The sequence below is a fragment of the Cebus imitator genome, unplaced genomic scaffold (assembly GCF_001604975.1).
Source record: "Cebus imitator isolate Cc_AM_T3 unplaced genomic scaffold, Cebus_imitator-1.0 Scaffold473, whole genome shotgun sequence".
In the NCBI taxonomy this organism is placed as follows: Eukaryota; Metazoa; Chordata; class Mammalia; order Primates; family Cebidae; genus Cebus; species Cebus imitator.
This window is the reverse complement of record NW_016107788.1, coordinates 1,127,848-1,148,483: the sequence shown is the minus strand read 5'-3', so window position 1 is coordinate 1,148,483 and position 20,636 is coordinate 1,127,848. Positions and strand designations below refer to the sequence as shown.

The following is a 20,636-nucleotide window of genomic DNA, read 5'->3' as shown; positions in this document are numbered from 1 at the left end:
CAGGCTGGAGTGCAGTGGCGCAATCTCAGCTCACTGCAACCTCTGCTGCCCAGGTTCAAGCGATTCTCCTGCCTCAGCCTCCTAGGTAGCTGGGATTACAGGCACGTGCCACTGTGCCCAGCTAATTTTTGTAGTTTTTAGTAGAGACGGGGTTTCACCACGTTGGGCAGACTGGTCTTGAACGCCTGACCTCGTGATCCACCCGCCTTGGCCTCCCAAAGTTCTGGGATTACAGGTGTGAGCCACTGTGCCCGGCTAGATTAGAATATTTGTAGGAAGTCTTACACCCACCTAGAGACCGAGGCTCTGAGATGAGCAGTGGCTGGCTCAGGGCCCCTCAGCTTGCAGTGGCAGGTGTGGAATTTGAATCGAGGGCTATCGGACCCTGCGTGGGGTTGCTGTCTTCTCCAGTCTGCACTGGCTCTTTCCAAATCCTCACACACATTTACTAGCCCTGGGAAAGAGGCCCCTACCTGATCCACTCCCCTACATCTCACCCAAGGCCACAGACATCAGGATGACATCCAAAACATGGGTCCACTCGTTGCCTTTTACCAGGCTGGAGTGCAGCAATGTGATCTTGGCTCACTGCGTCCTCTGCCTTCAAGTGATTCTCCTAACTCAGTCTCCTGAGTAGCTGGGATTACAGGCACCCACCACCACGCCCAGCTAATTTTTGTATTTTTAGTAGAGATGGGTTTCACCATGTTGGCAAGGCTGGTCTTGAACTCCTGAGCTCAAGTGATCCACCCACCTCAGCCTCCCAAAGTGCTGGGATTACAGGGGTGAGCCACTGTGCCCGGCCACTCTGTCTTTTAATAACTACTCTGAGCCCTCTCAGCAACCTTTCAAGGTATCTGATGTCATCCCCACTCTGAGCCTCAAAATGGGGGACAGGATTTGGACATAAGCCCCACAACTGGGAACCAGCTAAGCTAGGACTTGAACCCAGGTCATTGTGACTGCAGACCCCAGGTCCTAGCCACTGCACTAGGAAGATTATTCAGAAAGTTCAAGAGAAAAAGTGGTAGGGCCTGAGCTAAGGTAGTGGTCAGGGAGCCAGACTTTTGGGGCCTAAGAAATCAAAGCGAGAGAGAAAATTCTAGAATTCCAGATAGGGAGCAAATTGGGCCTTAATAAGGATCATTAGCACTTAGTGAGTACCTGTTTTCTCTACTGGCTGCTATTTTAAATTTCTTTCCAATATGATCTTGTTGACCACCTCCCCATCCACATCAGGCTGTGAGGTAGGGATTATCAACCTCTTTTTCCTACAGTTTGGAGAGGGGAAGCCATTGGCCCAACAGAAGCTGATATGGCTAAAATATTGAGCATGCAGTGTTTCAAGGTCCATGTTCTGTTTTTAATTTTGTTTGTTTTAGACATAGCCTTGCTCTGTCACCCAGGCTGGAGTGCAGTGGCATGCTCACAACTCACTTCAGCTCAGCCTCCTGGGCTCAAGTGATCCTCCTGTGGCCTCAGCCCCCTGAGTAGCTGGGACTACAGGCACATACCACCATGCCTGGCTAATTTTTTAATGCGTTGTAGAGACAGTGTCTCACTATGTTACCCAGGCTGGTCTCCTGGACTCAAGTGATCCTCTTGTCTGGGCCTCCCAAAGTGCTGGGAGAAAAATGGGTAGGGTTCATGTGGCCTCCCAAAGTGCTGGGAGAAAAAGCTGGGGTTCACGTTAAACCCTCTGCATGCCATGTGAACTTGTGGATGGCTCCCAGCCACCTCATGCGGGAAGCACTGTTTCTGTCTCCATTAGCTAAAGACAGTGAGACCCTGAAAGTTTGCTTGCTCAAGGCCCCTGTCCTGAAAATGTCAGAGGTGTGATTCAAACTCTGTCCTGTTTAAGACCTGTGTGTAATACATGTTTGCTGACTGACCAACTGATGGTGGGGAAGGTGGTGTTGCCCAGTGGAAAGTGAGACATCCAGGGCTCCAGAAACCCAGTTTCTGCCACTAACAGGCTGGTTGGCTTTGAGTTGCTAAGAGTCTCAGTCCCTTTCCTGGGTCGCTTGGGGCAGGGAAGGAACCCCTTTGTAGAACGCCCTGGTCTGAGAAACACCGAAAGATGCATTATGCGATTTCACTCTCGCAACACTTCTAGGTGATGGGGTAAAAGCCTCATTCTCCAGGGCTGGAAACTGAGCTTTAGAGAGGACAAGTCCTTTCTGCAGAGTCACACACAGCTAGAAAACGCTGCATCTGAATTTGAACCCTGGATGGCTTCAAAGTCTGAGCAATGAGCCTGGGAGTTTGAGGCTGCAGCGAGCCGGCTTGGCGCCACCGTACTCCAGCCCGGACCAGAGCCAGACCCTGTCCCACCCCTACCCCCACCAAAAAAGTCTGAGTTAGCCCAGGGCTCCCAGGTAGGATGGGTAACGTAAGAGTCTCAAGACCCATATCTGGCGTGTGCTGCATGGCCCCGCCTTGGCCTGGCTGGTTTTTATCTGTGATCGCCCCTAATGCCTGCAGCCTTTGTAATGAGGTAGGGAGTGTTGGCCTCGGTTTCCCAAGGAGGAAACTGACACTATGGTGAAAGTCACCAGGCTGAGGGGGGTGGGGGCAGGTCTGTCTTCAGAGCCCGGAGGGCTGGAGCAGCCACTCCTGACCCTTCCAGCCGGGCTTCGCCAGCCATCTCCCACCCTCTCGGGGTACACCAGCCTCCGTTCTTTGCCCCCAGCCTTGTTGATCAGCTCAGGTTTCCGTTCCCAGGGTGTCGCCCTGGAAACAAGGTGTGGCTGGCAGGAGGGGCTGGGATGGGAGGGTGGCCTGGGGAGTGGGCTCCTCCACCAGCCAGAAGTGGGGGCCGGGGCGCCGGCAGCCATGAGATACCCTCCCAGGGAATGTGGTCCGGCCGCCCCACCCTCTGAGAGCTGGGAGCTTCAGGCGGGGAGGGCAGACACCCACCAAACCGGTTGTTCTGCTCCTCGCCGGCCACCCACCCTCCCACCGTTAGAAGGTTGGCACCTGGGACTGGGCAGCCTATGGTGGCCACACCCTACGCTGCTTGAATAAGTTCAAGCGTCCTGGGAGCTTAAAACAGTCCTGCTGGCCGGACGCAGTGGTTTATGCCTGTAATCCCAGCAGTTTGAGATGCCAAGGTGGGAGGATCGCTTCAGCCCAGGGGTTCAAGACCAGCCTGGGCAACATGGTGAGACCTGATCTCTACAAAAAGTAAAAATTCAAGAAATTGGCCAGGTGTGGTAGAGCATACCTGTGGTCCCATCTGCTTGGGAGGCTGAGGTGGGAGGACTGCTTGAGCCCAGGAGGCAGAGGCTGCAGTGAGCTGTGTTCATGCCACTGCACTCCAGCCTGGGTGACAGAGTGAGATCCTGTTTCTAAAAAAATAAAAGAAAAAGACGGTCCTGCTGCTAACCAGCTTAGACACCAGCCAGCTGAGTAACTAGCAAAGTAGGTTCCCCAACTTGATCACGCACAGTTACAAAACACATCTGGATTTGAATCCTGGGTGGCTTCAAAGTCGGAGTGACAAGCCCAGGGTAGCTAACTAGTTAAGCCACTAAGCAGCTAATTCTCTGACTGGTTTAGCTAGCTAACTCTAGCTAGCTTGGCTAGTTAGCTCTGGCTGGTTTAGCTAAGTGGCTAACTAGCTCTCTAGCTATATCTAACTGCTTCTGTGACTGTCAAATCCCTCTTGCTATGTGATACCCCTGTGAGCTGGACTTGTTCTTAAACTGTTACAGAGTCCTGAGGCCGGGTGTGGTGACTCACACCTGTAATCCCAGCACTTTGGGAGGCCGAGGTGGGCAGATCACTTGAGATCAGGAGTTCGAGACCAACCTGGGCAACATAGAGGGACCCCGTTTTTACAAAAAGTAAAAAAAGTAGCTGGGTGTGATGGTGTGCGCATGTGGTCCCAGCTACTCGGGGGGCTGAGGTGGGAGAATTGCTTGGGTCCAGGAGGCGGATGTTGCAGTGAGCTGAGATCACGCCACTGCACTCCAATCTAGGTGACAGAGCCAGACCCTGTCTTAAAAAAAAAAAAAAGTCCGGGCACGGTGGCTCACGCTTGTAATCCTAGCACTTTGGGAGGCTGAGGCGGGTGGATCACGAGGTCAAGAGATCGAGACCATCCTGGTCAACACGGTGAAACCCCGTCTCTACTAAAACTACAAAAAATCAGCTGGGCATGGTGGCGCGTGCCTGTAATTCCAGCCACTCAGGAGGCTGAGGCAGGAGAATTGCCTGAACCCAGGAGGCGGAGGTTGCAGTGAGCCGAGATCGCGCCATTGCACTCCAGCCTGGGTAACAAGAGCGAAACTCCGTCTCAAAAAAAAAAAAAACAAAACAAAAAAACGACTGCATCTTTATTTTCACACACCTGAAACCTGAAATATAGCATTTCCTCCAAGAAGAATGTCCCGCTGGCCTGGCACGGTGACTCATGCCTGTAATCCCAGCACTTTGGGAGGCTGAGGTGGGAGAATTAGTTGAGCCCAGGAGTTAGAGACCAGCCTGGGCAACATAGTGAGACTCTGACTCTACTAAAAATAAGAAAAATTAGCCTAGTGAGTTGACATACACTTGTGATCCCAGCTACTCGAGAGGCTGGGGTGGGAGGATTCCTTGAGTCTAAGAGGTTGGGGTACAGTGAGTCATGATTGTATGACTGCACTCCAGCCTGGGTGACAGAGTAAGACCCTGTCTCAGAAAAAATGCAAAAAGACTAGGCACGGTCACGTCAGCAGGACTGTTACGTGTCTATTATTTATCACTAAGAACCACAGGTATGTTTCTGTTGCATCTCAGTTACTGCGGATGCCACAAACATCCTTCCAGAGATATTCCATGCATATTCAAGTGAATATATAAAAAGAGCTCTCTTCCACCCGTTCTCTTTTTTGAGACAGAGTTTTGCTCTTATCGCCCAAGCTGGAGTGCAATGGCATGATCTCAGCTCACTGCACCCTCCGCTTCCAGGGTTCAAGCGATTCTCCAGCCTCGGCCTCCTGAGTAGCTGAGATTACAGGCATACACAACCACGCCCGGCTTATTTTTTGTATTTTTAGTTGAGACGGGGTTTCACCATGTTAGTCAGGCTGGTCTCGAACTCCTGACCCCGGGTGATCTGCCCGCCTCAGCCTCCCACAGTGCTGGGATTACAGACGTGAGCCATGAACCTGACCACTTCCCTTTCTAATGCAAATGGTAGCTCTTCACGCAGTCCTCAACTCGCCTCCTTTAACTTGATATCGATTTGAAGTTAGTCCCACGTCTATGCACAAGAGATTTGTAGGAATCCACTGTACGAAGGTGCATTCGGGTCGCTTCCAGTCTTTTGCTGCAACAAAGAGTGCCTCAGCGGGCTGCCTCGGACACGGCTATTTCCTATGTGCAAGTCCAGGCAGCCACAGGCTGTGACCCAAGTCTGGCTGGCCGAGAAGGCCTTGTTCCCTCTCAGGGCAAATCCTCTCCCAGACAGTGCCTTTGTGCAATTTGGAAAGATTCTTTGCGACCATCAGCCTGAAAATGCTCATAACAAACACTCAAAGCTGCATTGCTATGGTGTAGACATACCACGTACAGATGCCCTTGTACAGTGCACGACCTGCCCAACGGCCCCATGATGCCTTCCAGGCTGTGGGCAGGCATCTGAAACCCTCTCCCCTCTCCCCCACTGCAGACATACTCTGGCCTTTTCTGTGTGGTCATCAACCCGTACAAGCAGCTTCCCATCTACACAGAAGCCATTGTGGAGATGTACCGGGGCAAGAAGCGCCACGAGGTGCCGCCCCACGTGTATGCAGTGACCGAGGGGGCCTATCGGAGCATGCTGCAGGGTGAGTGCTGGTCAGGGCTGTCAGCCAAGAGGCCGCTCTTCAACTGGGGCTTAGCCTGGGGATGCTGGAAGCCAGAGTCAGGTCAAATGACAGCTTGGGGACTTCAGCCTCTATGGGGCTTCTTAGGGGGTGGGAGGGAACACAAGTAGAGCCCTGAATGGGTGAGGTGCTAGGTCCTAGAGTCTCTTTACCTGTCTCTATGCGCACCCTCTCATTTGTTCATTCATTCATTCATTCATTCATTTATTTTTGAGACAGACTCTCCCTCTGTCACTCAGACTGGAGTGCAGTGGCACCATCTCAGCTCACTGTAACCTCCACCTCCTGGGTTCAAGCGATTCTCCCGCCTCTGCCCCCCGAGTAGCTGGGATTACAGGCGTGTGCCACCATGCCAGGCTAATTTTGGTATTTTTAGTATAGACAGGGTTTCACCATGTTGGCTAGGCTGGTTTCAAACTCCTGACCTCAGGTGATCTGCCCACCTCAGCCTCCCAAAGTGCTGGGATTACAGGTATGAGCCACTACGCCTGGCCTGATCATGGCTTTAAAACCCATCTGTACCACTTGCCATCTCTACCCCATCCCCAGCCTCACTGGCCTGTCTCTCAAACATCCCTAACTCTGAACTTTTCCCCTGGCTGTGCCCTCTGCCTGAAATGCCACCTCCTCTGAGAAGCCTTCTGGGCTTCTTCCCCCAAGTCAGTTCTTATTACCTAACACCAGGGTTTTGGAATCCTGGCTCTATTGACATTTGGGGCGGGTTGATTCTTCGTCGTGGGGAATTCTAGGATGTTTAACAGCGCCCCTGGCCTCTGCCCTCTCAGTGCCCATGGAACTCCCCTCTCTTGGTGTACCAGCCAAAAATGTCTCCAGAAGTTGCCAGATGTCCCCTGTCAGGAGTGGAGGACATAACTGACCCCATTTAAGAACCACTGCTTTAGCTGGGCACAGTGGCTCACACCTGTAATCCCAGCACTTTGGGAGGCCAAGGTGGGCGGATCAAGAGGTCAGGAGATCGAGACTATCCTGGTGAAATCCAGTCTCTACTAAAAATACAAAAATTAGCCGGGCGTGGTGGTGTGTGCCTGTAATCCCAGCTACTTGGGAGGCTGAGGCAGGAGAATCGCTTGCACCTGGGAGGCGGAGGTTGCAGTGAGCCAAGATCGCGCCACTGCCCTCCAGACTGGCGACAGAGCGAGACTCCATTTGAAAAGGAAAAAAAAAAGAACCACGGCTTTATTCTATTACTGATTCAGTTTCCTTCTAATTGCTATTTGATTGTAGTTTTTTGTCCCCATCTTAAGTGGAAGCTCTGCAGGGGCACACACCCTGCCAGTTCCCAGCTCCCCTTCATGCCTGGCGCTCAGTTGGTGGTCAGCAAGCAATTGTGGAATGGCTGTGTTAGTCCCAGCGCAGGCACTGGGGTAGATATCTGATATCACGGGACCTTGCTCCGTCTTTGAATCTCACATGCCCAGCATGAGGCGGCACACACAGTAGGGTCTCACCTTGAGGTTGTTGAGTGAATCACATTCTGTTCAATTGAGGGAGTCTATCTCCATTTTACAGGTGAGGAAACAAAGGCCCTGAGAGGGACAGCTGTTTTCCCTGGGTCGCACAGCAAACAGGGCCTAGCTGGGTGGGGAATTGGACTCCAGGAATGCTACACCTTAAGACCCAAGCTTTTTCTTATGTCTTGGGAATAATTTTAAAAAGGCAGTGGTGAGTGTAAGGGACCAGAGGGCCCTGCTTGAGACTCTCTCACATGACATATTTCCCCACTCTCTCCTCTACAGATCGTGAGGACCAGTCCATTCTCTGCACGTGAGTAATCTGGAAGGACTTCCTGGAGGAGGAGGGGTCCGGGTGGGGTGTGGCTGTGTTTGGAGTGGGAAGGGCAGGTGGGGAGCTTGCCTGAGGTCACTGCCAACCCCGTTTGCTTCCCCTTGTTGTCCCCACAGTGGAGAGTCTGGAGCTGGGAAGACAGAAAACACCAAGAAGGTCATCCAGTACCTCGCCCATGTGGCGTCGTCGCCAAAGGGCAGAAAGGAGCCGGGCGTCCCCGTAAGCAACCTGGCCTTGGGACCCACCCTGGGCCCAGCCGCACCATTGCCCCTTCCATCTTGGGCTTTCCCTCTTCCCCTCATGGAGGACCTTCTGGATGCCTATGCCATCTGAGCACCTACTGTGTGCCCTGGGTGGGGCTGGAAGCAGAGTCAGGGGAACACAAGAGAGGTGAGGGCCAGTCTTGGTCTCACTGGCTCTCGGAATGGCTCCTGGCACTTAGTAGGTGCTTTATTTTCTGAGCACCTACCATGTCAAGCCTGATTTTAGGTGACCGTGATGCCCGGGTTTGTCGTCTAAGTGAACGTTACGTGGTCCCACCCCCACAAGCCTGTTCCAAGCCCTGCCGTCACACTCCCTTACTTACCCCTCGGGTGGGGTGGGTGCTGCTTTCCCGCGTTGAAGATGAAGAGCCCAGGCATGGGAGGGTGAGTCAGCTGTGGGTCACGTATCCAGGAAGAGGTAGAGTGGGGCCCGGTGCAGTGGCGCACGCCTGTAATCCCAGCACTTTGGGAGGCCGAGGCTGGAGGATTGCCCGAGCCCCGGAGTTCAAGACCAGCCTGGGCAACACAGTGAGATGCCATCTCAATAACAATTTTTATTTTTATAAAGGAGGCAGAGTGGGATTCAAAGCCAGGTGTGTGGTCCCCCAGGCCACCCTACGCCACATGCCCGGTTTCCCCGGTCCCCCCCCCCCCCCCCCCCCCCCCCCCCATGCCATCACCTGAGATCACCCGTTCACCTGTGTGTCTGTCCATGTTCCATGTGCTGTGTCCTGGTCCGTGTCTCGTGTCCCGTGACTTCCTCAGGCCTCCGCCAGCACCATGTCTTATGTGAGTAGCAGGGAATCACCTCGAGTCTTGCCATCACTAATGCCTTCCCAGACACCCAGTGCATGGTCTTCCTGGTAGACAGGGCCCAAGACAGCAGTGGTCCCACCCGCCAGGGACCCCCCACCCCCACCCACTGCTATTCGTGGCGGCCCTGCTGAGTGTGTGCACACGGCCACAGATACCGACATGAAACAATCCGGAGAACAAAACTGCCACTTACTGCTGATCTACTAAACACGTCCAGCCGGGGCCCACAGACGCTGTGAGCCGACGGTGCAGTCAGGGAAATACATGCATGTCCTGTGTTGTTCTGTGTGCCAAGCCACGTGCCCTTCACTTTGTGTATCTTTTTTTCATTAGACGAAGCATCCACCTAGCTAGATCATTTCATCTTAACACAAGCAAGACATGGACTGAGAGAAGACACACACAGGCTGCCATTTATGAGGCACCTACTATGTGCCAGGCTCTGACACTGAGGGGCTGGAGGAAGTTTGGAGTAGGGTTCCTCCCATGGGGTAGCCTGGTGGGGCTAGGAACCCACTATTTTTTAAAGGCCGATGATGTGCCAGACTGCTTGAAGTACTTTACACAGGTGGTACAGATCCTTGCCTTAGTGAAAAATTCTAGCCTGGGTTTGGTGGCTCAAGCCTGTAATCCCAGCACTTTGGAAGGTGAAGTGGGAGGACTGCTTGAGGCCAGGAGTTCAAGACCAGGCTGGGTAACAGAGTGAGACCCCATTTCTGCTAAAAATTAGCTGGGCATGGTGGCACATGCCTGTTGTCTCAGCTACTGAGGAGGCTGAGGTGGGAGGATTTCTTGAGCCCAGGAATTTGAGGCTGCCATGAGTTATGACCGTGCCACTGCACTCCAGAAATTCTACAAGCAACACATGCGTACGTGTTCATTGTAACAGTAACAAGTCAGATGAAATGAAATTCCTCTTTCGTCCCCTCACTCCCCTTCCTTGGAGGGACTTACACTGTTGGCAGTTTGGTGTGCATCCTTGCAGACCTTTCTGCATATGTTTACCAACATGTATCTATCTGTAGATTTAAGAGTCTTGTTTTGTGGTGTTTCTTCCTTAATTCATTTTTTATGAATGGGATAACATTGTAGACGTTGTTCTGCAACTTGTTTTTTTGTTTGGCTTGGTTTGGTTTGGTTTCCACTTAACAATATGTCTTGGAGATGCTTCCCCGTTCCCCTCACAATAGACAGATGGGCAAGACGCGGATACAGGAAGTGGGCACACGCCCAGATACACAAAGGGCCCTCACACACAGATGCTCAGCCAGCTGAGACACAGCCCGAGCTGGGCTGCCCTGGCCTGCCCCGTTCTCACTGACCTCATGCATCATCTCCTGTGCCCGGCAGGGTGAGCTGGAGCGGCAGCTGCTTCAGGCCAACCCCATCCTAGAGGCTTTCGGCAATGCCAAGACAGTGAAGAATGACAACTCCTCCCGATTTGTGAGTGCCAGGAGTGGGCAGTGTGACTGTGTCAGGGATACAGGAGCTGGGAACCTGGGGGATGGGCTTCGGGGGAAAGACATGTGGGTGTTGAGGGAGGAGGGGCGGGGGACCTGGACTTGAGCCTGAGTGAGGAGAGGCTGGGGCCCCGATCCCTGGGTCTGAGGGAGGAGGGGCTGGGGGCCTGGACTCCTGGGTCTGAGGGAGGACGGGCTGGGGGCACTGACCCTTAGGTCTGAGGGAGGAGGGGCTGGGGGCCTGGACTCTTGAGTCTGAGGTAGGAGGAGCTGGGGCCCAGACCCCTGGATCTGAGAAGGGAGGGGCTGGGGGCCTGGACCCTTGGGTCCGATGGAGGAGGGGCCGGGGGCCTGGACTTTTGAGTCTGAGGGAGGAGAGGCTGGGGGCCTGGACCCCTGGGTTTGAGGGAGGAGCAGCTGGGGACTGGGGGTCTGGGGAAAGAAGTCAAAGGAGCCCGGACCTTGAATTCTCAAGGAGCCCCTCACCAGGACTCACCACAGGATGGGGTTCAGGCAGAGGGAGCGAGGATGTGGGGAGGCAGCCCCAGCTCTGGGAGCAGTGGGTGTGGGGTCTGGGCTGCTCTTCAGGTCTGAGTGGGGAAGGGAAGGGGACCCTCCGCTGAAGCCCACCCACCTCGGTCTCTCCCAGGGCAAATTCATCCGCATCAACTTCGACGTTGCCGGGTACATCGTGGGCGCCAACATTGAGACCTGTATCCTCTCACAGCCTGTGGGGGTGGCGGCCAAGGGGGCGGCCTTTCAGACAGCACTGCGTATAGGAAGCCCCTCCCACCGCAGGGACCCCTCCCTGCTGCTCAGATGGGACCCCATACCCAGGCAGTATCTGCATGAGGAGGGGGAGGGCGGGACTTCTGGTCTTCGGACTTCCGGTGTGTACGAGGCCAGCACAGCCTTGCTATAGGGTGGTGGGTTCGGGTCCCCCTGGTTCAGGCAGAAGGGGAGTCCCAGCACTCAGCCTGCAGTGGCACTCATGGTGACCCATGACAGTGAAATGACATAGAGCAGTGCCAGCAAAGAGAAAAGGCACCTGGGGCCACGTCCCCAGGCACAGGCTCCTGGAACTCTCTCCAGCAGAGGCACACAGGACACCAGGAGGGACGACACGTATGAAATGCTGTCCCAGGGAAGTGCAGAGAGACTCAGACCCAGGGGTTTCACTGGGGGCTGGTCACATCCTCCCCTGCATGCCTGCCCGCCTAACGCCCTTAGTAGAAACCAAAATTCACACACCTGGAAGGGAAGCAGGTAATCAGTGTAAACCACAGGGTTTGCACAAATCATTTAAGCCCAGCGAACCCCTCTCATCCCATTAGAGGATGCCGGGACCCTCCCAAAATCCAGGTGCCCAGACATTAGCCAGGGGCCCCCCTGGCCAGCAGACCTTTCCAGAGCAGCATCTCAGGCCGGCTGTGCTCCCCCTTTTCCGCTCAGACAGCCTATGAGTGTTGGAAGGAAACTAAATGGTAAAACGCAGGCACTCTCAGAGTGCAGAAATTAAGAGAATGGGCCAAGAAATTGTACCAACCTGGGTTCAAATCCCAGTTCTGCCACTTCGAGAGTCTGTGGACCTGGGCACGTGATTTGGCCTTTCCCTGCCTCAGTTTCTCCCTCTAAGAAGGTGAAGGAACATAGAACCTTCCCTAGTGGGTTTGGAGGATTTTGTGAGTGAAATGCTTGGCTGCAGCACCTGCTACACAGCAGGCACTCAAGGATAAGCCATTGTTATTAGCAATTAACGACTGAATTAGTGGCCAGGCACGGTGGCCTGTAATCCCAGCATTTCGGAGACCAAGGCAGGTGGATCATTTGAGTCCAGGAGTTTGAGACCAGCCAGACCAACATGGTGAAACCCCATCTCTACTAAAAACACAAAAATCAGCTGGGTGTGGTGGCACACACCTGTAATCCCAGCTACTCAGGAGGCTGAGACAGGAGAATCACTTGATCCCGGGAGGCGGAGGTTGTAGTGTGCCAAGATTGTGCCACTGTGCTCCAGCCTGGGTGACAGAGTGAGACTCTGTCTAAAAATTAAGAAAAAAAATTAGCCAGGCGTGGTGGCACACACCTGTAGTCCCAGCTACCCTACAGGCTGAGGCGGGAACATCACGTGAGCCAGGGGGGCGGAGGTTGCAGTGAGCTGTAATTGTGCTACTACGCTCCAGCTGGGGCAACAGAGCCAGACCCTGTCTCCAAAAAATAGTCTTGCCACCTTTTAATATGTAAGTTTGACATGTGACTTTCTTAGAAGGGAGAGCGTGCAGAGTGACAATCTAGTTGGATGTGGGACCTGATGTATCTGCATGGGGAAGCTGAGGCTGGGAGACTGCTAACGGCAGGAGACATTCTCACCCGTGGGTAGCTTTGAACCAGGCATTGTCCAGGGTGCTTCACATACAATAAGTCACTTATCCTCACAGCAACTCATCCACGGTTGATGAGGGTTTTCTTGTTGTTTTATATTGGTTTTGAGTCTCATTCTGTCACCTAGGCTGGAGTGCAGTGGTGCGATCTTGGCTCACTGCAGCCTCCGCCTCCCAGGTTCAAGCCATTCTCCTGCCTCAGCCTCCCGAGTAGCTGAGATTACAGGCACCTGCCACCTCACCTGGCTAATTTTAATATTTTTAGTAGAGATGAGGTTTCACCAGGTTGGCCAGGCTGGTCTTGAACTCCTGACCACAGGCGATCTGCCCACCTCAGCCTCCCAAAGTGCTGGGATTACAAGCGTGATCCACCGCGCCTACAGAATCAATGAGTTTTTTAGAGACAGAGCAAGACCCTGTCTCTAAAGAGGAGAGAGAGAGAGAGAGAGAGGAGGGTCTCATAAAGATGTTATTTACCAGCGCCTTGAACAGATGAGGAAACTGAGGCACGAGTGCTTCAGTGTCACGAGCACGGCTGCTCATCCAGTTAGTGGAAAGTCACCAGCCTGGGCTATGAACGACTCCATTGCCCCACAGGAGAGAAGGGGGCAGCGTCGGGCCATCCCTTCCCCTCCAGCACCTTGACTCCCTGCGTGCAGACCTGCTGGAGAAGTCGCGGGCCATCCGCCAGGCCAAGGACGAGTGCAGCTTCCACATCTTCTACCAGCTGCTAGGGGGCGCCGGAGAGCAGCTCAAAGGTCAGTGCACCCCAGCAGCTGGAGAGGGTGGGCACTATGTCTCTCGTGGGGCGCCCCTCTGGGGAGGAAGCAAGCGGCGGGGGCGGGCACTCGTGTCCGTCAAGCACCCACTTCACTGAGGCTTCGCAGCCCCGGCCCTCACCGCGCCGTGGCTTCCGTCGCATGGTGGGTTCTGCTGCGCTCTGGTTCCAGCTCTGTCCCGGGCCTGGCTGGCGCCCGCTGTCACAGCCACGCAGCCCCTCCCGCCTGGTGGCTCCTGCTCACACTCGCTTCCGAAGCTGCTCCGGGGCTTCTCTCTCGCGCGGCTCCTCCTCACTCCGCGCTGACTCCGGCTTTGCTGAGGCTCCTCCTGGTTCCTGACGACGCTGGTTTGTGTGGCTTCTCGGCTCCTGCTGCCTGCCTCCTGCTCCCCTCTGCTCTGGCTCCTGGGCCACAGCTCCTGCCCGGGTCCTCCTGTTCCTGCTCCCTGCTCCTCCTGCCCTCTGGCTGCCTAAGCGCCCTTGGCTCCTGTTTGCAGCGGCTGGCACTGCCCTGCGCTTCCCTCTTCTCCTGGCTCCTTCCTCCTGGGGGCTCCTGCGGCCACGTAGCCCCTCCTCACCCAGGTTCCCACTCACTGCAGCCTGTGAGACTGCATGTCCTGGACACAGGCCCCTGCATCCCATGATCTGTGCTGACTCGGGCCTTTAGCCCCACTGCTTCTGCCAACCGGTGGCCCCTGCCTGCTCTGGGCACCTCTAGAGACTCGAAAGTCCCTGTGCAGGGAGCACAGAGGAGTGGTACAGGCTGGGCGGTGGCTCACGCCTGCAATCCCAGTACTTTGGGAGGCTGAGGCAGGAGGACTGCTTGAGCCCAGGAATTCAAGTCCAGCCCGGGCAGCATAGCAAGACCCCATCTCTATAAAAAATAATAATAATAAAAATTAGCTGGGCATGGTGGCATGCACCTGCAGTCCCAGCTACGTGGGAGGCCGAGGTGGGAGGATTGCTTGAGCCCAGGAGTTTGAGGCTGCAGTGAGGCATGACTGCATCACTGGACTCCAGCCTGGGCAACAGAGCAAGACCCTGTCTCTTAAAAAAAAAAGAGAGAGTGAGTGGTGGTCTCATGGGCGCTAAACACCCACTCCACCCCCGACTCTTCCCACCACACTTGTGAGTGAAGGCCCCCACCCCCTTGACAGAACAGATGTGGCTTGTCTTGGGATTGCCACCGATGAATCCCGGATGTGAGTCTGACTCCACGGCCTGCCCGTGACCTTGACCCCTCTCATTGCCCCTGCAGCTGACCTCCTCCTGGAGCCCTGCTCCCACTACCGCTTCCTGACCAATGGGCCATCATCCTCTCCCGGCCAGGAGCGGGAACTCTTCCAGGAGACGCTGGAGTCACTGCGGGTCTTGGGATTCACCCACGAGGAAATCATCTGTAAGTGAGCCCCAGGGAGGCCGGGGGCGGGGCACGCCAGAGACAGCCAGGGACCTAGCCATTCGTGCCCTGGTCTCTTTGCTCAAGTGTTTATTGAGCACCTACTGGGTGCAGGTACTTGGGCCAGAGCAGGGAATGAGACTCACAGACATCTCTGCCTGGGGGAAGCTGACAAAATAAGAGCCCCCAACCAAGTCAATAAGGAATCACATGGCTCCTTGCGCCGGGCACCGTGGTTCGCACCTGTAATCCCAGCACTTTGGGAGGCCGAGGCGGGTGGATCACTTGAGATAAAGAGTTCAAGACCAGCCTGGCCGACATGGTGAAACATCATTCCTACTAAAAATACAAAAATTAGCTGGGTGTGGTGGCGCATGCCTGTAATCCCAGCTACTCAGGAGGCTGAGGCATGAGAATCGCTTGAACCTGGGAGGTGAAGGTTGCAGTGAGCCAAGATTGCACCACTGCACTCCAGCCTGGGCAACACAGTGAGACTCTGTCTCAGAAAAAAGAAAAAAGATCATGAGTGCCATGGAGAAGGATAAGGCAGGGGACAGGGGAGGGAGGGGCACAGCTTTAAGCAGGGGCTCAGGGGAGGATGGACGGAGAGGGGGACGTTGGAGCAAAGGCCTGAGGAGGTGAGGGAACGAGCACTGGAGATGTGGAGGGAGAGCGTTCCTGGCAGAGGGAAGAGCCCGTGCAAAGGCCCTGAGGCAGGGAAGGCGTGGCATGTCAGAGATTGACCCTTGTGGGGGTGGAGCTGCAGAGGAGCCAGGAGCCTCAAACGCCAGCCTAGGAGGTTGGGACTTTGTCCTGGGGTGCTGGGGAGTTGTGGGAGGGCTGGGGGCAGGGTCTGGACAAAGTCAGCTCTGGGAGCAAGAAGACCCCTCGGGGGCCATGTGAGGGGCACGCTGGAGAGGGTGAGGCTGGGACCAGAAGGAGGCTGCTGAGGGTCCACGGAAGGCTCAGGACGCTGGCCCGGGGCCGCTCAGGTTGGCCCACGCTGCGTAGCTCTGGTTAGTTGATGTTAAATGCTCAGCTCATCACCTCTATATTGGGGTGCTATGCTCCGCCCCACTTTTTTTTTTTTCTTTTGAGACGGAATCTTGCTCTGTTGCCCAGGCTGGAGTGCAGTGGTGCCATCTCAGCTCACTGCAACCTCCGCCTCCTAGGTTGAAGCGATTCTCCTGCCTCAGCCTCCCAAGTAGCTGAGATTACAGGCGTGCGCCACCATGCCCAGCTAATTTTCGTATTCTTAGTAGAGACAGGGTTTCACCATGTTGGCCAGGCTGGTCTTGAACTCCTGACCTCAGGGGATTGGCCCGCCTTGGCCTCTCAAAGTGCTGGGATTCCCGGCGTGAGCCGCTGCACCCAGCCTGCGCCCACTTTTTTCACCAAACAGCATGTTTTGACAGCGGCTCTGTTCAGGGTGGCGTTACTTTGCTTAGGCTCACAAGGTACCACAGACCTAGTGCCTGAAACAACAGGAAATCCATCGCCTCATGGTTCTGGAGGGTGGACGCCTGGGATGGAGGCATTAGCAGGGGCGGATCACCCTGGGGGAGTCGGCTCCAGGCTTCTCCTCTGGCTCCTGGTGCTTTTCTGGGAATCTTTGGTGTTCTTCGGCTCAGAGTCACATCACCCGATCTCTGCTTTTGTGTTCACATGGCAGCTCCCTGTGTGTGCATCTGTGTCCAGAATCCCCACTCCTCCCATGCTTTTTTTTTTTTTTTTAAGACAAAGTCTCGCTCTGTCGCCCAGGCCGGAGTGCGGTGGCACAGTCTCGGCTCACTGCGACTTCCACCTCCCAGGTTCAATTGCTTTTGCTGCCTCAGCCTCCCTAGTAGCTGGGATCATAGGCACCCACCACCACACCCACCTAATTTTTTGTATTTTTAGTAGACATGGGATTTCGCCATGTTGGCCTGGCTGGTCTCAAACTTCTGACCTCAAGTGATCCTCCCACCTCAGCCTCCCAAAGTGCTAGGATTACAGGTGTGAACCACCGCGCCTGGGCTCTTGCCCGATTCTGGTGTGACTTTATCTTAACTCCAGGCATCTGTAATCACCCTATTTCCAATGACGTCGCATTCTGAGGTCCTGGGGTTTAGATTCCCAGCATACCTTTTAAGGAGGGGGCAGTGTAGACACAATTCAACCCATAACAAGTACATAGGTGGACCTCAGTCTTTTTTTTTTGCGGGGGGTGGGGTGGAGTTTCCCCCTTGTTCCCCAGGATGGAGTGCAATGGTGCAATATCGGCTCACGGCAACTTCCACCTCCCGGGTTCAAGTGACTCTCCTGCCTCCGCCTCCTGAGTAGCTGGGATTACAGGCATAAGCCCCCGCACCTGGCCAATTTTGTATTTTTAGTAGAGACGGGGTTTGTCCATGTTCGTCAGGCTGGTCTCAAACTCCTGACCTCAGGTGATCCGCCCACCTCGGCCTCCCAAAGTGCTCGGATTCCAGGTGTGAGCCGCCGTGCCCAGCCGACCTCAGTCTTTTCAGAGGCTGCGTAATGTTTCATTGTTTGGATGAACTATGGTTCTTTTAACCAAGCCCTCCAAAGAAAGACCTTTAGGTGTGTCCGGGGCGAGCTGGGGCAGCCTCTGGGTCTGATTCTCCTCTGGTCTCCGTGGGAGGCCCCAGGAGCTGTAGTTGGCTCCAGGGCGGGATTGGAAGGGCTGGAAATGGAGCATCGCTTGGCTGTCTACCCAGGCTGCAAACAGCCGCGCCTTTCGGGGCCTATTGACACAGCGTCTCAGCCCCCACCACCCCCACCACGCCGGATTTCCCAACCGTGGTTGCATAATTCCACAGCCTGCATGACTCCGCAGCTGGGCAGCTGGCACACACACATTCAGATTGTGGCTGCAGCCGGGACCTGGGCCTCCCGGCCTGTCCCCGTAGGTCTCGCCTGGCCTCTTGACACCATGAGCTCATATGACCCTCCTGGAAGCTGCCGTGCTGCGTGGCAGGCACAGGCAGCAGCTCTGATTTTTGTAATTCAGAAATAAAAACTCTGCAGCAACCTATCCATGTAATGACATAGCCTGAGTATGGCTAAAGGTCGTACTGAGAAAACCAAGCCTCCCCCTCTTCCCTGGCCTGGGTTTCCCACTGCTAAGCTACTTGTGTCTCCTTCTAGAAATACTTTAGGAACATAAGAAAAGACACATGTTATTTTCCTATAAGAGGAGGTATTCTTTAGCCCCAGGGCTGATGTTCAGCTGTCAACATCACTGCGGTCATAAGAAATGTGAATCGGTTTCTCCATTGGTTCAAAAGTTCTGGCCGTGCGCGGTGGCTTACACCTGTAATCCCAGCACTTTAGGAGGCCGATGTGGGCAGGTCATCTGAGATCAGGAGTTCGAGACCAATCTGGCCAAAAAGCGGAAGCCCCATCTCTGCTAAAAAGAAAAAAATTAGCCGGACATGATGACACATGCCTGTAATTGCAGCTACTCAGGAGGCCGAGGTAGGAGAATCACTTGAACCCAGAAGGCAGAGGTTGTGGTGAGCTGAGATCTCGCCACTGCACTCCAGCCTGGGCAACAAGAGCGAAACTCCATCTTAAAAAAAAAAAAAAGGCCGGGCGCGGTGGCTCAAGCCTGTAATCCCAGCACTTTGGGAGGCTGAGGCGGGTGGATCACGAGGTCAAGAGATCGAGACCATCCTGGTCAACACGGTGAAACTCCGTCTCTACTAAAACTACAAAAAATTAGCTGGGCATGGTGGTGCATGCCTGTAATCCCAGCTACTCAGGAGGCTGAGGCAGGGGAATTGCCTGAACCCAGGAGGCGGAGGTTGCAGTGAGCCCAGATCGCGCCATTGCACTCCAGCCTGGGTAACAAGAGCGAAACTCCGTCTCAAAAAAAAAAAAAAAAAAAAAATACTCAGCTCATCACTGGCTCACTCCTGTAATCCCAGCACTTTGGGAGGCCAAGGTGGTAGAATCACTTGAGGCCAGGGGTTTGAAACCACCCTGGGCAATATGGTGAGATCCTGTCTCTACTAAAAATTAAAAAAAAAAAAAATTAACCAGGTGTGGTGGTGCACACCTGTAGTTCAGCTACGTGGGAGGCTGAGGTGGGAGGATCGCTTATGTCCAGGAGTAGGAGGCTACAGTGAGCTGTGATTGCACCACTGTACTCAAGGCTGGATGACAGAATGAGACCCCATCTCAAAAAAGCCAAGAACAAACAAATTACTCAGCTCATCACTCCCATGGAAGGGTGCTCTGGACCCCTCCCCACTGCCCTGTCCCACTGACTGGTACATTTCGGCCATAGCTCTGTTTCATAATGTATAGATGGACCTCAGTCCTTTTTGCAGCTGTATAAGGCTTTGTTTAAATAATAGACCCTTAGGTTGTTTCCATTCCATTACTATTGGAACAATTTAAAAAAAATGCTAAGCCAGCGTGGTGGCTCAGCCTGTAATCCCAGCACTTTCAGAGGCCAAAGCAGCCAGCTTGCTCGAGCTCAGGAGTTTGAGACCAGCCTGGGCAACATGATGAATCCCCATCTCTACAAAGAACACAAAAAATTAGCTGGGTGCCAGGCGCAGTGGCTCATGCCTGTAATCCCAGCACTTTGGGAGGCCAAGGTGGGCAGATGACGAGGTCAAGAGATCAAGAGCATCCTGGCCAACATGGTGAAACCCTGTCTCTACTAAAAAGACAGAAAGTATCTGGGCGTGGTGGCACGCCTGTAGTCCCAGCTACTCAGGAGGCTAGGGCAGGAGAATTGCTTGAACTTGGGAGGCGGAGGTTGCAGTGAGCCAAGATCACGACACTGCACTCCAGCCTGGGTGACAAAGTGAGACCCTGGGTCAAAAAGAAAGAAAAAAACTGCTGTGAATATCCTTGTAAGTAGGTTCTTGTGCTCCTGTAGGAACAGACCTGGAGGTTCAGTTCTCAGAAATGAAATGCTCATGGCTGGGTGCGGTGGCTCAGGCCTGTAATCCCAGCACTTTGGGAGGCTGAGGTGGGTGGATCACGAGTTCAGGAGTTTGAGACCAGCCTGGCCAATATGATGAAACCCCATCTCTGCTAAGAATACACAAATTAGCCAGGCATGCTGGTGCGTGACTGTAGTCCTAGCTACTTGGGAAGCTGAGGCAGAAGAATCGCTTGAACCCAGGAGGTGGAGGTTGCAGTCAGCCGAGATTGCGCCACTGCACGCCAGCCTGCGTGACAGAGCGAGATTCTGTCTCAAAATAAAAAGAAATGAAATTCCAGGTCTAAGGAGATTTGCGATTCTTGTTTGTGTTCAGCATAAAAAATAAATCGAACAGCTTTGAGATGGTAATTCACATGTCACACAATTCACCTATTTAAACTGTGCGATTTGATAGTGTTTTGTACATTCACAGAGTGGTGCATCTGTCATCACGATCACCTTTAGAACATTTTCCTGTGACCCCTGTCCTTGCGTCCCCAGCCATGCTGCGGATGGTCTCAGCGGTTCTCCAGTTCAGCAACATCGTCCTGAAGAGAGAACGGAACACCGATCAGGCCACCATGCCCGACAACACAGGTGCTGCCCCTGCCTGCCCACCCGAGACCCCCAGCCCCCGCCAGGTGGCACCCAGCCTCCTGCACTCTTGTCCCACGTCGAGAGCATCCCCCTTGCAGCCACACCTGTCTCCCACCCAGGATCACTCTGATTTCCTGCTCTTTGCTGAGTCTCTGCCAAAATAACATCAACCACTCTTTTCCTGATTCTAAAAGTGTGAGCTCTGCTGAAAGTGAACCACACCAGCATGACAGAGGGGAGCGGCAGGAGCCCACCCTCCCAGCACCCCCCACCCTCCCGGTACCCCCCTACCCTCCCCAAACCCTCTTCACCCTCCCAGCACCCCCTCACCCTCCCCTCACC

The 20,636-nt window shown here is 54.3% G+C and overlaps 1 protein-coding gene across 1 annotated transcript in view; it reads left to right on the top strand.

The window, feature by feature from the left end:
• Nucleotides 1–20,636, top strand: part of MYH14 (myosin heavy chain 14) — a 117,532-nt gene that overhangs the window by 21,899 nt on the left and 74,997 nt on the right. Inside the window, exons 3-11 of the mRNA XM_017512533.2 lie at nucleotides 5,657–5,813; nucleotides 7,610–7,637; nucleotides 7,775–7,877; nucleotides 8,687–8,710; nucleotides 10,088–10,180; nucleotides 10,847–10,910; nucleotides 13,238–13,336; nucleotides 14,615–14,755; nucleotides 20,199–20,294. Of these exons, the coding sequence (XP_017368022.2) occupies nucleotides 5,657–5,813; nucleotides 7,610–7,637; nucleotides 7,775–7,877; nucleotides 8,687–8,710; nucleotides 10,088–10,180; nucleotides 10,847–10,910; nucleotides 13,238–13,336; nucleotides 14,615–14,755; nucleotides 20,199–20,294 (805 nt within the window). The remainder of the gene's footprint in view (nucleotides 1–5,656; nucleotides 5,814–7,609; nucleotides 7,638–7,774; nucleotides 7,878–8,686; nucleotides 8,711–10,087; nucleotides 10,181–10,846; nucleotides 10,911–13,237; nucleotides 13,337–14,614; nucleotides 14,756–20,198; nucleotides 20,295–20,636) is intronic.